At 52.2% G+C, this 16,027-nt stretch overlaps 1 protein-coding gene across 1 annotated transcript in view; it reads left to right on the top strand.

Annotated features, from left to right (window-relative positions):
• RUNX3 (RUNX family transcription factor 3) overlaps positions 1-15,768 on the top strand; it is a 41,759-nt gene extending 25,991 nt beyond the window's left edge. Inside the window, exon 5 of the mRNA XM_064471316.1 lies at positions 12,104-15,768. Coding sequence (XP_064327386.1) covers positions 12,104-12,627 — 524 coding nt within the window. The 3' untranslated portion in view covers positions 12,628-15,768. The remainder of the gene's footprint in view (positions 1-12,103) is intronic.
• Positions 15,769-16,027: the final 259 nt, after the last annotated feature.

Raw genomic sequence — 16,027 nt, 5'->3', positions numbered from 1 at the left:
CACGGTTACCTGAGAGAGATCAGTCTGCTAATTCCCATGCACCTGCATTTCAGACCCAAACTAAGCACTGCATTTGAAAATACCCAGCTGCCTTGCTGCTCCCGGCTCGCTGCGCTTCTTAGCACAGCTGGATGCCACCAGGAGGTATTAAGAGAGACCGTTCTCTTACCATCACGCGAGACGTGCTCTTTTCCCATGCGTTTTTAATCTCGGTGGTGTTTTCCTTTGAAAATCAGCAGAAATACTAACGGGGATTTAAGGGATAGCATTTAAGCTGTTTGCATTTTGAGTTTTGGTGAAAAGCAGCCCTTTTGGGAAGGTTTCATGTGAAAAGTTCCAAAGGCCTTTGTGTTGCGTTTTCAGAAGTGACGTAGATCTTTGAAAACCTCAGTGTCATTGGCAAAGAGGGTGTCTTGGGCACAAAAACATGTTTGAAAACGTTACCTGAACTGTAAGAAGCTGCCCTGCTCCTCCCAACCCAAAATTACAGTGAAAATTTAATTTCTTTCTCATTGAAATGCAAATCTTTATGCTTGGAATTCTCATTGATATTAGCACAGTTTATGGGAAGAACCTGGGTATTTTGTGTAGGATTATCGTTTGACTTCTGTTAAAAAAAGCAAGAGGCAGAAAGTTTTATAGGCTCGTCCTGTTGGCTGCATAATAAAGTAAGAGATTCTTGGGGGCAGAAAAAAAGATGCGTAGTTTAAATTAGCACAGTCCCCTGTAGTGCCAGAAACCCAGAGAGTGTTGTTTGGAGCAAAGAATCAGGTGATGACACAAATTCAACAAGAAAAAAAATGAAACTGGCTACAAGCTACCATCCATGCCAAATTCCCAAATGTCAAGTGACAGCAGGAGTGGAGACACACAAAATTAGCCATCTAAAATCATTCCTGCGGAGTGAATCCAAAGTACCAGGAATGCTGCGAAAGGCAGTTCGTGCACGCTCTGCTCTTGGCTCCCTTGTTCCCAAGTTGGAGGAACTGTCTTAAAATTACTGTGGGTTCTTACCAGCGTAACTGGGAGCAGAATCAGCTCAGTAATTTTAATCTTAGCCCTGTCCTTTTGACACAACGCTGACTATAACCAATCATAATAATAATAATAAAAAAAAACAACCTCTTTCTCTCTCACACACACAGCTTATTCACAAAGATCATAATTTTTACCCAAGCAAGTGGAGCCTGGCTGGTGCCAAGAATAACACAGGAGTTAACAGGCCTGTAATTCTCACGACTTGGCACGTTCTAAGGTAACACACACGAGAAGCCGATTAGCAAAAAGCATAACGAGATATTGGTTAGGAGGGACGAACGGGGCAGGCTGGAGTTCGTCCGGCCCCTGCTATCCTTTACCTGGGTGCTTCCCAACCTTAATGTTTTTAGCATCTTTGCATCCCTGTGGAGGGATTAAAAGGGGGCCAGCGAGAGGCAGAGAGGCAGGTTTTCCCGCTGCGAGCACCGACGCCCGGCAGCCCTCCGCTCGTGTGCCGGAGGTGGTTGGCCTCCCGGTTCTGCTGACCGAGCAGTTTGCATGAGTGCTTCCTAATCCGCTTCTGGCAAAACCAGGCTGGGGAGCTGAGATGCTCAGCAACAGCCTCGGCCACCGAGGGGGGATTCAGGCACCTCCAGTCCCCGAACACGGCACGTGGAGTTTGTGCTCTGAAGCAGATAGGCACGTAGGAGAGAGCGTTGATCTTTGGGAGGGATTGGGGTCCTTTGGAGATGTGTTTGCTCTGGCCCAGCCCAATCTTTCCTCCTCAGGAGCGAAGGCTGTGGGCGCCATGGAGATCACAGCAAGGGCACTGGTGTAGATGGAGGAAGAATCTGGCACCCAGCCATTTGCAGAAGACTTTCAGTAAAGCAGCCCCTGGAGGTTATAAATAGCCCCCATGTAAAACGATCATCCTGAGGTTAAATGGTCTCAAACCAAAAACCTCCCGGTAAGAGAAAACCGATCGTTTCTGAAGGGCATGCCAGGAAACATGGGAGGAGAGAGTGCTCAGCACCGTGGGCAGCAGGTCAGATCCTGCTCTCGTGCTGGTGGCCCACTGCCCAGTGTCAGTGCTATCGCAGTGCCTTCAGCCTTGCCTCACCCTGTGCAGATGGGCAGAGAATCAATCCCTTCCCATGCCTGTCTGCAAAACAGGACTGACTTTTGCAGCCCTCCACACACCAGATTTCATTCCCATTTCCACTACTTTGGGGGGGGAAATAGGGTAATTCTGGGTTCACCCAAGTGTAGCTGTGATGAGAACCTGGCCCGGTACCCGGGCAGGTGGGACAGGCAGACCCTTCTCTAGCATCACAGTGCTGCTTCCCTGCCTTCAGCAGAGCAGAGCTTTTGCCTCCGTTGAGGATTTGGCCCAATACTTCTCCAGTGAGGTCTGGAAAATCTGAGGTTTTGAAATCCCGGCTCTCCCGTCTCCGCAGCGAGACACCAAGCTGTCATTAGGATGGCTTGAAATGCTTCCTTATTACGGGGCATGCGGAGCCAGACCTTGCGTGCTTGCTTCATTTTGTGTTTTGTCTTTTAGCTCAAAAAAAATCAAGTAGCTCTCGAAAGTGAAGTAAGATGTTAAAGGAACTTGCTTCTGTCCACCTTTGGCTGCTGCTCGGGGACCCCTTGCTCTGGGGAAGCGGGATGGTGACAGACACATGTCCTCCCGGGGAGAACTGGGATGGTCCTAGCAGCCCCCAGTTCTCCGCGCGACGCTTTGCCCTTGCCCATGTTTCAGCAGTGGTTCATGCTGAACCATTTTATTCCCGTTGCAACAGAGGAGGACCGCCCACGCAGCCGGCTCCTGTGTTCTAGCTTTGTGGTGGAAACATCTTCAACCACTCAAAAGCAATTGTGTGCATTGTCCAGCAACATGTAGGGGCCTTATGTACACGAGGACAATTGCAAAGTGATTTTAAATTTGATCTACTCAGCAACAGAGCAAGCTGTTTTGATTAATGCACTTAACCTCCCCTTGCACACTCTTCATATTGCTCCAGCGAAACCAAATTCCCTTGACTTCACAGGGAGAACAGTTAACGCTGGATCCTTCTGCAGACTCCCTCCTGTCTCTCCCAGCCTGAGTGTCTGCGGAACGGTTTGGGAGACATTGTCTTTGCTGGTGAAGAGCTTTCAGATCTCCTGATCTGGAAACTGCTCAGCTTTAACCAGCTTCATTTCCAATTACTTAAAGTCAGCGCGACGTTTTTAACATAGGCCAGTCATCAGCAGAATGCTTCACCATATGCATTTAAAGTAAAATCTCTCCCTCTTTTTCTTTTTAAATATACATTTTTAAAGTATTACATTACTTTTAAGAAGCCTCTTGGCATAGGCAGTGAGTGCCCTATTGTTTCCGAAATGCAACGTGGCTGCTCTGAGGTTAAGTCCTGAATTATGGGCCCAGCAAATACACTGAATTGCTGCTTCCTAATCCCTGTCCAGATCGACTTATGGTTTCTTTAAAATATCCGTTTCTTAATGGATAAAAACATTCTACCATGGGCAGAGACTAAATTGTTTCCAAAGGAAGCTAGGCAAGCATTAGTGGGAAGAAAACATATTGTGGGATTCAGCTTCAGCCTCAAAGGAAGGAACACGCTTACGATGGGTTTCCTGCCTGCTTTCAGGCTCCGCGGGCTTCTGCGCCTATCTTTAAACTGCTTTTCTGCTCCTCTCAATTACATTTGCCCACTGTGCAGTGGATGTCCCTCAAATTAATTTGGCATGTAACAGTCAAAGCTGAACCACAGGCCAGTGCTGGACGGGAGCGTCCCCCAAGAGAGAGTCCCAGCACCCGCGACCGCTGCCTTTGCCGCTGACGTGCAGCCGCCTTCATCTCTCAGCCACAGCTCAGGGTGCCAAAATGCTGCAGTTCCTACGAAACAGCAGACGAGCGAAACAGCAGACAAGCTTGCAACGAGCCCTGCTGAATTTGCCTCGGGCTCCAGGGATGCCATCCTGCCTTTGACGTGGGATTTTCACTATGCTGGGATCCTCACTGCCAGATTCAGGCTGCCGATGGGGAGCCTCCAGCCCGGGGTCCCGCTGCAGGAGGGCACTGCCTGCGTTGCCGGGCTGCTTGGCTGTGGTGCAGCCCAGGAGCGGCAGAGCAGGGCTGGAGGAATATCTCCTACCACCTCTATCAGCCTCCCCTATCAGCCTGCCGCTCCGCAGTGGGTTTCCCATGGCAGACTTGGCCTGGTCCAAACCTGCTCAGCAGGCAAGGTGGTCTAGCTGCAGGCTGGGTTGTAAATTCAGCAACTTCCTTTTATGTAGTCAGGGCTTGTTAATTTTTTTTAATACCCTTTGAATACAGGTAAAGAGCAAAGCGCAGGCAGGCCAGAGGGAGTGCCTGCAATCAAGGGAGCGTTTCCCTTTCAGCCCACCCACCCGCTCCAATTAGCACCGTTAGCTTATTCATTAGCTTTGCGGGATGGAGCGGCAGGGATTGAGCCTGATGGGGTGCGTGCCGGGCAGGGGGATGCGGGCAGAGGAGGGCTTTGGGGATGGCAAGGGGAAGAGAGAGGCTCTCGCGGGAGAGGAAGCTGGGAAAGCCTGGCTTGTTTAGTCTAGCAAAAGGCAGGCTGGGAGTGGAGCTGATTGCTCTGTATAAATACATCCAGGGGGTAAACATCAGGGAGGGAGCGGAGCTAATGTAAGCTATGAAGGACAGTGCTGGCACAGGGGATGGGGCTGAGCTGGCCCTGAATAAATCCCGGCTGGATGTTAGAAGCAGGGTCCTCCCCAGAAGGGCAGGATGGGTCCAGCAAATGGCTGGGAGCATCCCAATGGACGCTGAAGAGTTTGCAGAGGAGGTTGAGACGTGGTGCAGGATTCACTGAGCCAGAATACGTGGGAATCGCCCTGCCCACCTGCATAGACCGGGAGGCTGTTGCCCAGCGTATTTGGGGTCTGACTGAAAGTACTGGGAGAGAACCCGGGAGAGCAGGGTTAAGGTTCGCAATGCTCACCGGGGTAGGTCTGGGGGCTGTGAGTGCGTGTGCATGGCAACTCATGCTATTTGAAGAGAATTAGAAAACTGAGCAGTAAGAGTGCAATTTGAGGTGGTGCCTGGCGATCCTGTGATAAGCGACGTGTGTGTTGTTGTGTTTTGGTTTGGGGTTTGGTGTTGTTTTGTTTTGTTTTTTTTTTCTTTCAAACTCTGCAGAGGAAGTACTTGCACCCAGTTCGTGAGCCGGTTATATCAGATACAGAACAATTGCTCCATGGGCGTGTAACAACGGATGCTGTTCACACCCTCATTTTTTTTCAACACCTCCCCTCCTCCCCCAAAATAAATTTTGCTCTATTTTTCGTGGGGTGGGAGGAAGGGGCCGTTTTCTTTTTTAGTTGGCTCTGACTTGGAAACGGATGAACTTGTTCACATATGTGGCAGAGGCGTGAGAGTGTGCCTGCATGTGTGGGTGGGGAGGAGAGCGGCGCCTTCTCTAGAGATGAGCAGAGATCAAATGCATCTCGTGCACCTTCCCGTACAGAGCAGTTTCTCTCCATCATGGGCCACCTGCCTCTCCGTGCTCCCAGATGGAGCCGTAATGATCAGGGGAAGGAAGCGGGGAGGAAGGAAGGTCAGAAAAATGCTGAAAGACAACTTGGAGGTCCAAGCATCATAGAAACTAGTAGAAAAAAATAGCCAAAGGTATATACAGAGAGAGAATTTCTGTCCCCACTCCGTCTCGCACATGAACGCGTATTATATACATAAGCATAAAGTATCATTAGTGTTTACGCTGTCGTCAATCATCAGTACAGGAAAGGAGGTTTTTCTTCCCCTGGGCTAGATTTTTCATGACAATTTTGCAAGGCACGTATATGCTTATAAATAAAACGGTGATATATGGCCAGGCTGAAGATATTTATATATTCTGTATACTTGGAGAGTTCCACACCATCACGTTCCCTTTAAATTGCCTTTATTGTCTCTGCACGTACCACACAATTTGTGTGTGTTGTGTAATGTACACACATGCTTAGGTTTATTGCTGACTTTATTCAGTAAGCCACTGCATGTTCCCCACATCTCTAAAATGGGGACCAGAGAGGGATATCTGGGGTGCCGTGGAATTGTGCAGGCTCCTTGCGTCACTGCACGGCTCCACATGATCAGATAACCTCCTGCTGCTGTACCTCGAGCCCCACTGCTATGCTCTGCGCACACGCCCTGGGTGAGCTTGTCCTTGAGTTGTCCCTCAGAGCCCTTTCCATGCTGGAGCACTGAAGAGGTCCTCATATTGCTTTTGCTGCCTTTCCTCTCGTCAGGCAGAACAGCTGTTTTCCTGGGTTAGGAGGCAGTGGAAGCCCCCACCACTTTGCTGGGATGAATGCACATCAGTGCTGTTAGTCCCTAAAACCTCTTGCAGGGTCCATCGCCTCAGTTCCACAAAGACTTCCAGGGAACTCAGAGCAGATCCACCAGTCCTGACCCAGCAAGGGTGCAGGGACCAGTTCCAATCCATCCATGGCAGCTCCCAAACCCAGCACGGTCTTAAGGGAGGTGACTGAACACACCCAGAGATACGTCTGTGGTTGGCAGCCTCACGAACCAGCCTCCCCACCTCGATGCTCACGACCAGCCCTCGCCACCCTGCCCGTCTGTCTCTGCCACGACCCAGCCGAGGTTTAGCTCCCATCGCCACGCAGGCGCTCAGAGGCAGCTCTTTGCATTTATCTCCTTGCCATCCACCCAAGAAAAGACCCATATTGTCTCCGAGGCGAAAAGAAAGCTGCTGTGTCACTTGAGTGCGGTTGTTTTATCTGGAAAGAGGCTGAGTGGCTTTGAAAGCCTGTTTCTATCTGGCTCCATGTGCGGGGGGGACTTGGGGGTCGTCAAAAGGTGCAAATTGCAGCTGCACAATTAAATAACGGGGTGTGTCCCGGCCTCCGTGGTCCCCTGGGCAGCACAGCCCTAACGAGGAGACAGTGGCATTACTAATCAGGGCTTTGACCTTTACATGGCTTTTATTTAATACACATTCCACACTTCCCCAAACTCCCATCCAAAACATTGACATTTCCGCTGATAGATTGGGTCAGATTTTGGAGTAGTTGGGGGACTCAATTCACTCTTACAATGGTTAAATTCTTACAGCTAAATGGGCTTATTCAGTTAGTGCAGCAGCTGGTGTGATTTCGAGAAGAAAATAAACATTTCCTTCAAATATTTTGATTGGCAACTGGACAACTGAAATACTCAAGCTCAGATTGCCAGGGTCCAAAAAAGCAAATGGGGGCTGGACAGTGAGTAAGCGAGGCAAACCGTAGTAAAACCTCGGAGGCAGCACTACTGCGCAGATGTGTGTGTGCGATGCGCTGGGCTCGGCTGGGGAAGGGGCAGCAAGATGGGATTTTTTAAAGCACATTGTCAACTGTGATTTCGAAGGATGCACCAGGCCCGAGGGTACAGCTTCACCTGCTCCTTTTTCCCTGGCATTTGCTTAGTGCGTTGCTTGCTCCAGGTTGCCGTTTGATGGCTGGCTGGGCGTGATGGAGGGTTGCTTTGCTGCTGAGTTAGGTGGTTATGGAGGATATTAATGGCAATGTTTTATTTGGACCTTGCTGGGGCTACTTCCAAGGGAATCTCCTCGGATGCAGGGCAGGAGGGCTGATGCCCCTGGGTGGAGTGGTGGGCATGGGGCTGCATGGCTCCCACCCGCATGGATCCATGAGGAGGGGCAGCCCTGAGGTGAAGGAGGTGAGATGGAGGGGCAGCCCTGAGGTGAAAGAGACAGGATGGAAGGCAGCCTTGAGGTGAGGACTGAGATGGAGGCACAGCCCTGAGGTGAGGACTGAGATGGAGGGGCATCATGTGATGAGGGCGCTGAGATAGAGGAGCATCTCTGAGGTGAGATGGAGGGGCAGCCCTGAGGTGAAGGAGACAAGGTGAAGGGCCAGCCCTGAGGTGAGAACTGAGATGGAGGGGCAGCCCTGAGGAGAAGGAGATGAGATGGAGGGGCGGCCCTGAGGTGAAGGAGGTGAGATGGAGGGGCGGCCCTGAGGTGAAGGAGGTGAGATGGAGGGGCGGCCCTGAGGTGAAGGAGGTGAGATGGAGGGGCGGCCCTGAGGTGAAGGAGGTGAGATGGAGGGGCAGCCCTGAGGTGAAAGAGACAGGATGGAAGGCAGCCTTGAGGTGAGGACTGAGATGGAGGCACAGCCCTGAGGTGAGGACTGAGATGGAGGGGCATCGTGTGATGAGGGCGCTGAGATAGAGGAGCATCTCTGAGGTGAGATGGAGGGGCAGCCCTGAGGTGAAGGAGACAAGGTGAAGGGCCAGCCCTGAGGTGAGAACTGAGATGGAGGGGCAGCCCTGAGGAGAAGGAGATGAGATGGAGGGGCGGCCCTGAGGTGAAGGAGGTGAGATGGAGGGGCGGCCCTGAGGTGAGGACTGAGATGGAGGGGCGGCCCTGAGGTGAAGGAGGTGAGATGGAGGGGCGGCCTTGAGGTGAAGGAGGTGAGATGGAGGGGTGGCCCTGAGGTGAAGGAGGTGAGATGGAGGGGCGGCCCTGAGGTGAAGGAGGTGAGATGGAGGGGCGGCCCTGAGGTGAGGACTGAGATGGAGGGGCAGCTTTGAGGTGATGGCGCCGAGGTGGAGAAGAGACCCCGCCGCGAGGGCGGTGGGAGGCCGCAGTACGCCCCGCCGCGCCGCCGGCCCGGGCCCGCTCCCGCCGCGCCGAGTGTCGGTCCCGGCCTGGCGGCTCCCCTCGCCGAGCGCGGGCGGCAGCGAGGCCGGCGCGGCCGCGGCTCCCTCTAGCGGCCGCCTCCCGCCGCGGGCCCGGCGGCCGTTGCCCCCTGCTGGCGGCGGGACCGGCTTCGCCGAGCCTCCGCGGCGGCCCGGGCCCTGCACAGCACGGCGGTGGTTAGCGAGGAGCTCCGTCCCTCAGCCCGGCGACGGCCGCCTCAGCCCCGTGCGGCCAGGGCGGCTCTCCCGCCTGGGTGTCGCGGCGGGGAGCGGGGGTGGACGGGCTTTGCCTCCCCGGGGTCCACGGGACAACAGAACCCGACATTACACGGTAGAGCAGCCTGGAGTCTGGCTGTCACTGCCTGGGGAGGCTGAACCCCGGCCCCCCCGCCCCCCCTCAGGTTCAGGGACAAAATACACAAGTGGGGTTTTTTAGGTTGTGGGTTTTTTAAGTCTCAGACTGGTCAGGGGAAGCTGGAGCTTTACTCTGGGCCAGACTTTAACCCCAAGGCCCAGCGAAGATGACAGCGAGCTGGTCGTGGTTGCTTGGGTGCCCCACTCGCTCTGCGGGGCCGTGATTTTCCCTGGCCGGGGCAGGCACAGCCAAGGGACTTGTTTTCTAAGGGATTTGTACCCCTGCACACTCAGGCCAGAGGGGCCCAGCCCTGCAGAGTGCTGTCTGTGGGAGCCCGGGGGTTCAAAGCCTGGCACCTGGAGAGCTCGCCCGCTTGCAGGCAATAGCCGGGGTGTCTCTAGACCCAAAGGTATGGCTGTGCTGTGCTCGCCACACACAGCCTGTAATTAACACTCTGACACGCTTGTGTCTGAATTAGTAGCAAGGACCCATTGCCAAACGTTGCAAGTTCAGGCCAATAAAACATAACCTTTAAAAAAAGAAAAAACATTTGAGTGCATTATAGAGGAAAGGGGAAATGTGCCCTGAGCACTTCCGTTTTATTTCAATTTGAATTCAATGGAATATTATTTATGGACATGTGAAAGCTAGGGAAGGAGCGCAGTCTGATCGCTGGAGATTGTCATCTGTTCTCAGGAAGGCAGCAGCAGTCTGGGTTTTCTGGGGGCTGAGGGAGACATTTAGAGACTGCTTTCTCTCAGTGTATGGCAAAACAGTCCGGCTACTTGGACCGCAGTGGCAGGGCTGTGTGCACTAACGGAGGAAGCATTCAGAAAACGGCACTTTTTCTCACCAGTCCAAGTTCTGCCAGGATTTTTGCCCCATAGTCCTACCTTTTCCTGTGATGCTGCTGGATTGCTAAAGCTATGGGCTCTGGTCAAGCTGCTTCTGGCAGAGCTGGTCTCCAAACCTCGGCTGACAGCGCCTGGTGGCAGTTTTGGTGCTGCTTTTGCAGTGGCGTGGATTTGGGATGGAAGAGAGCATCCTGCTGGCAGGCTGAGATATGAAATCAGGTTGGTTTGATCAGTTGTGAGCATTTTTCACAGCATTGTGCTTCTCCAGCCAGCCCAAGCACACTAACCCTCCACATCATATGCAAGAGGGGCGGCCCTGCGGCCAGACAGCCTCTTCCACGCTCGGCTCGGCTGCATCCAGCCCCGGGTGTGTGCACAGCGGTGTGGTTCGTGACAGCTTTGAGCAGCTCCTCTCTTATCTCACACCAAAGCCACAGCCACGTTCACAGACCAGGTGCTCCCCCGCCTTTCTCCTCCATGGAGCCTGCGTGGGAAGGCAGGCACCACTGATCGCCCGCAAAAGGGCTGGAGGGGAGGGAGGAACCTCCCCTCCTCTTCTCCTTCCAGCGGCCGATGGCTGAAGGACTCACCTGGGATGAGAAAGAGGGTTCAGATCAAATCTCCTCCCTGTGTTATCCTCCAGAGCATGCCCTTGCCACTAGTTAGCTGGAAGGAATTATCGCAAGTATTTTTTCCTGGGGAAATGCTGCAGGGCCTGGAACACCAGCCCTGAGAAGTTAAAAATGCTTCATCATAATAAATATATATAAAACATGCATCTGTCTGCATGCATAGCAAATATACAGTTATATGAATATGTGTGTGTCTGTCTGCATACGCATATCTAAAACCAGTAAGCATGTTTATCACACTCATCTCACACATTTTCTTGCTCTCAGTCAATTCAAAATCCAGCTGATGTGACAAAAAAAAGCCACTGAGGCCAGGTGACATCCCCTACCAAAGCAGAGAGGCGCGATGCCCCTGCTTTTAACAAGGGAAAAATAGGGGTCTTGGGAGTAAACAGAGAGGATGGCCAAGGCTTTGAGCTCAGTGCACCAGCCAAGTGTTCTGGGCTAGAACTGCCCTTTCTGGAGTCTGTCGGCTCATGAGGAGTGTTAGAAGGCTGAGAAAGGCACAATCGCAGCATTTCTAGCCATGTCCTCCTGCATGACCAGTGCCAGAGCTCGGTGGGGGCCACGGAGGTCTCGAGGACAGGGGTTTCGCATCTCTCCTTGGAAAGCAAAGCTCATTTCCCTCTGTCTCAGGTGCGCCAAGGCCAGAGGTGTGCTGGGCCCTGTAAGGAAACGGCACCAGCCTTGGGACAGCTGCGGTAGCCACAGAAAAGCCTTGAAGTCCTCAAAGGATCTGCTGGTCTGGATTCCCCTCTCTAACCTGTGGTCCCCGCGGGACGATGGGACCTGGCAGTGCCGGGCAGAGGTCCCTCTCCTGGCTGGCTGGCTACGACCCCTTTTGGATTTAGACCCCCCCAAGAAAAGGCATGGGGGGCTCCAGCATCCGAGGGAGCCGGGCAATGTCCCCACCATGCTGACCCAGGTCTCCCTTCCCCCAGCAGAAGAAAGCCTGAATTTCTCACTCTCTTTATCCTCTTGGAAGGAGAAAAATACACAGAGAAATCAAGCAGAGGGATATTGTGGCTCCTAGCTTGGGAGTTTTCAGCTGTGTGTTTATCAGCTCCATCCCCTGATGGTATCAGCACGAACAGGCCACCCACAAGAAGGCTTAGCAGGCTGGTCTGGGCTCCAGCTTTTCCTCTCTGTCTCCGTGTGTGTGTATATATACCACCGACTATCTCAGGGACCGGCCGTCTGGGGCCTGCATCCATTTATTTACTACACAGCTGATGTAATGGCTAAACATTTTTTTTTCTGTGTTTATGGGGTGTGTTTTTTTAGTCTGCCAGAGATGAATAGAACCCTAGAGAAGTCAGCTTAGTCGAGTCCCTTCTTGGGTAGGAAACAACAAATTTTAGGACAGGAAATGGAAGCAAGTTAAACAAATGGGGTTAAGATTTCTGTATTTAAGGTCCCCAGCAGTCTTCCCTGGCAGATCCAAGAGATGCTTTTCCCTCTGACTTCAGTTCCTTGGGCAGGGGATGGCCCAGGCTATAGGACAAACTCTACAAGCCGCAAGGCTAGTGCTCTAACCACCCACTTTCTTCCTCCACCTCAACAGGCACGTCAGATCTGAGCCCCTTCTCTGACCCCCGGCAGTTCGATCGCTCCTTCCCGACGCTGCCGGCTCTCACTGAGACCAGGTTCTCCGACCCACGGATGCATTACCCCGGCGCCATGTCCGCTGCCTTCCCTTACACCGCAACGCCTTCCCCCACGGGCATCGGGGGCATCAGCATGACCAGCATGCCCACCACGACGCGATTCCACCACACTTACCTGCCACCCCCCTACCCCGGCTCCACGCAAAACCAAAGTGGACCCTTCCAGGCCAATCCCTCTCCCTACCATTTGTACTACGGCACATCTTCGGGCTCCTACCAGTTCTCCATGGTGGCAGGTGGCGAGCGCTCGCCCACCCGGATGCTCTCTTCTTGTACAAGTGCCTCAGCGGGGAACAGCTTAATGAATCCTAACCTGGGCAATCAGAACGACGGGGTGGATGCGGACGGGAGCCACAGTAACTCGCCAACGACCATGACGACTACTGGGAGGATGGATGAGTCTGTCTGGAGACCCTACTAGGAGGAACTCAACTGGGCACCGATAGCTTTAACTTAATCAGCCACCGTTATGTTACTCCTTTTGGTAGTCAATAGAGCGAAATGATGCCTACAGAAAAGGTAAACCAAAGTCTCCCAAACCAAAAGCAAACCAGGATCCTCTGCATGCAAGCATAGGCGAACATCAAGCAAAGATGGAACAGGACCTACGTTACATTTCAAGACGAACATCCACGAGGCTTGAATTTGGTCGCTTGGTGGTTCCTTTCACATGTTTTAAGCATGTGGAATGTACATAGGGAAAAAAATTTAAAATAAGGGCATGTGGAATCCGATGTTTGTTTCTTGCAGAACACTTCTCAGTCATCTCACTTGCACCCTCTTCCCCACACAAAGCATTCAAAAGTTACGAAAAGCTCACCCTTCCTCTGCAAAATGTTTCAGAGAAGAGAAAGGACCAGGGAATCGTCCAAGCCATCTCTCTGCCAGGGCAGGAAGACTGGACTGAAAAAAAAAAAGGAAAAGAAAAAAAAAAAAAAAGAAGAAAGCCCTGTTGTCTCCTCTCCTCGCCTCCGCCAGTGTAGGGCCCCTGACCACCAAAGAGCTCCGGGACGACGCCAGAGCCGCACGCGGCACGTGAGAGTCTGGTTTACAGCACAACCGCGGGGACTCGGGCACGCGCGGGGGCCGCGCGCTCCTCGCGGGTCGGCCGGCATCAGCCATGTGAACAAGAGCTGTGATGTGATTTATTATTATTTGTTGTTGACGACAGAGGTTGTATTGTTCATTTTTATCATTGTCGTCATTTTTAAAACAGTAACGTGGTTGATCCCGTGCCTGACAGACCCCCCCCTTTCCTGTATGTTTACATATGAGATGTACTTTTTACGAGATGTATTTTGTTTTGTTTTGTTTGCTCTTTTGTCCTGACCTCACCATTCGATTCTTTGCTCCTCTTAGCAAATCTCAGCGATGGTGGCTGAAGCGAAGGCGGCGTTCAGGACAATCCAAGATGTATGAGATGCACTTCCAAGCGCGTTAGCTGCAAAAAGGGACTCGGGAGCCTTTGGCATCACCCTGCCACTGGTCGCTGGGTCTTCCTTTCATCCTCTCTGAGTGGCGACACATGCAGCTGGTGGCAAAGCATCATATTTCTCTTATGATTCTTTCCCATGTTTTCACCCAGAGCGGATTGACCATGATGACTTTTTTTTTATTGAGAAACAACTTACACTTGTCAGTTCATACTGAAAGCTCTAACTGAGATTTGGAGAAAGGAGCAATTTCTACCCCGTCCCTTGGTGGTGGGAATAGTGCAAAGCAATGATATCTAGCATTTTCCATCCCCTCACCCTCTGTTCCTTTCCCCCAAGTGACCCAGAGCACGGCTATCTTGCTGTAGCTGAATAAGCTGAAGGAGGGGCACTAAAGGCACCACCGGCCCATCAGTACCGGCTGCATCCCATGGCACTCGGAGGAGCCGGGTCTCCCGGGCACCGCACACCCTCGCAGCTGGTACCAAAGGGTTTGCAACCCGAACGGGACGGCGCTGGGAGGCCGTAGGCGGCCGGAGAGGTGGCCAGGGCTCCCCTGAGGCCGGGATAGTGGCCTGGCTCTGACACGCTGAGGGGTTACGTCGCCCTCACAAGCCGGCTGTGCTTTCTGCTGGCGTGGGAATTCGGGCTGGATTCGGGATTCCTCGCACCGGCAGGGCTGAGGGTGCCTGGGCAGGTCCCCGGGAGCGTGTAGCTGCGGTCCCCACTGCCCTCCGCAGCCTCCCCTGTGGCGAGGGGACGGGGACAGTCCCCAGCCCCCGGTACCACCAGTAACCAAGCCTTTTGGTTTTTTTGCATGAGCATAAGAAAATCAACACCCACCCCCCCAGCTGCCCTCCCAGCCCCTCTGCCTCAGTTACACCATTGCAGCCGCGCCGCCTATCGCCAAATCTCAGTTGGCAGCTTGTCAGCACTCGGTTGAGGTACAGAGCGTTGTAATTGCACTACCACGTCAAGACTGGAGCAAGACATCCTGGCTTAATTGGAAAGCTGCGATGACCACTCGTGAGTTAAATAAGCAACAAGAAGAACAACTCTTTTTAAGTAATAATGATAATAATAATAAAAAAGCCCTACCCCAGCAAAACTGCAACCTTCACTTGCCTTAGCGACAGCGAGCACCGGGCCGGTGCTTGCCAGCTGTAGAAACTGGACCACGGCAGCCTGTGTTTTGATGCATTTATGTTTTATCATCCGATCGCGCCACTGATTGAAAGCACAAAGAGAACAAGGCATTCGTAGTACTAGGTTAATTTAAGACTGTTCGTAGTGAATTTTAAAAAAATGAAAATAATAAAAAGAATGGCAACGATGTTATTTTTATGACATATTGTCATGTGAAGGTGTAAATATATGCACCTCTATTGTATGCAAATGGTCGCAAGACAGGCCGACGTTTTTTTGCTTTGCACTATAATTTGCTTTTTTAAAAAAATGCACAATTGCTTGTACAGTAAAACCCCTTTGTCTGGCTCACAGAATATTTAACTATAAAATCTAATTTTTGGTCTTATTTGTTATAATAATATAATTCTTAAATGTGTTGAAGGATCCGATTCTTAATAATGCTTCTAATACTTGTATGTGCAGGGTAAAATAACAACAAACAACTAAGGAGATGAGAACAAAGATCTTTGTAGATAAAGAAGGCTGAAGTTGTTGGTTTTTTTAATGGTGTCTTACGATGGACATTAAAAAAAGATGCTAGTGATACCAAATAATGTGGTTATTTGTGTAATATACCAGCCCTACTTGAAGGTAATGCCCTATATTTAATATGTAGCCCATCTTTTTAACCTGTAGCACTTGTCACTGGGGGGGGGGGAGGGGGGGAGAGGAAGAGGAGGGTCTGCTCCTGTTGAAGTCATTGGAAGAAGCTCTTGCTGGAGCCGTCTCTGCTGCGCTGGCTTCAGTGAGAACAGAGCTGGGCTCCTCCGTGAGCGCGCGGACACCGCGTTGGTACGAATCCAGAGCAAAGTGGTCAGTTCTGCTTTTCTGTTACTGGTGTCGATGTTCTTCTCCAATGTACGTGATTTTATCGCCAGGCCTCCGTGTAATCATTTTAATGACTTTCCATGTGGAATAATAAACATACGATTACAAGTCTCTCCGGTGCCTTCTGCCTGCTCACTTCTCGCCGGGGGCAGCAGATCTGTGCCCCCGTACAGAGGACGGTTCCTCACGCTGCTTTGTCTCCAGGGTCTAACTTGGCACCTCTCCGAGCATCCTGGTGCCCGGATCCGGTGTCTGGGGGGCTCGCGGCTGCTCTCACCCACATTTCGGGCAGGTGGGTGGGTGGGATGGGGGGACACACACACGACCCCGTGCTGTGAGCCCTGGGAAAACCCCTGTAGGCTTTTCCAAGGT

The sequence above is a fragment of the Phalacrocorax carbo genome, chromosome 22 (assembly GCF_963921805.1).
Source record: "Phalacrocorax carbo chromosome 22, bPhaCar2.1, whole genome shotgun sequence".
In the NCBI taxonomy this organism is placed as follows: Eukaryota; Metazoa; Chordata; class Aves; order Suliformes; family Phalacrocoracidae; genus Phalacrocorax; species Phalacrocorax carbo.
This window is presented reverse-complemented; position numbering and strand designations above follow the sequence as displayed.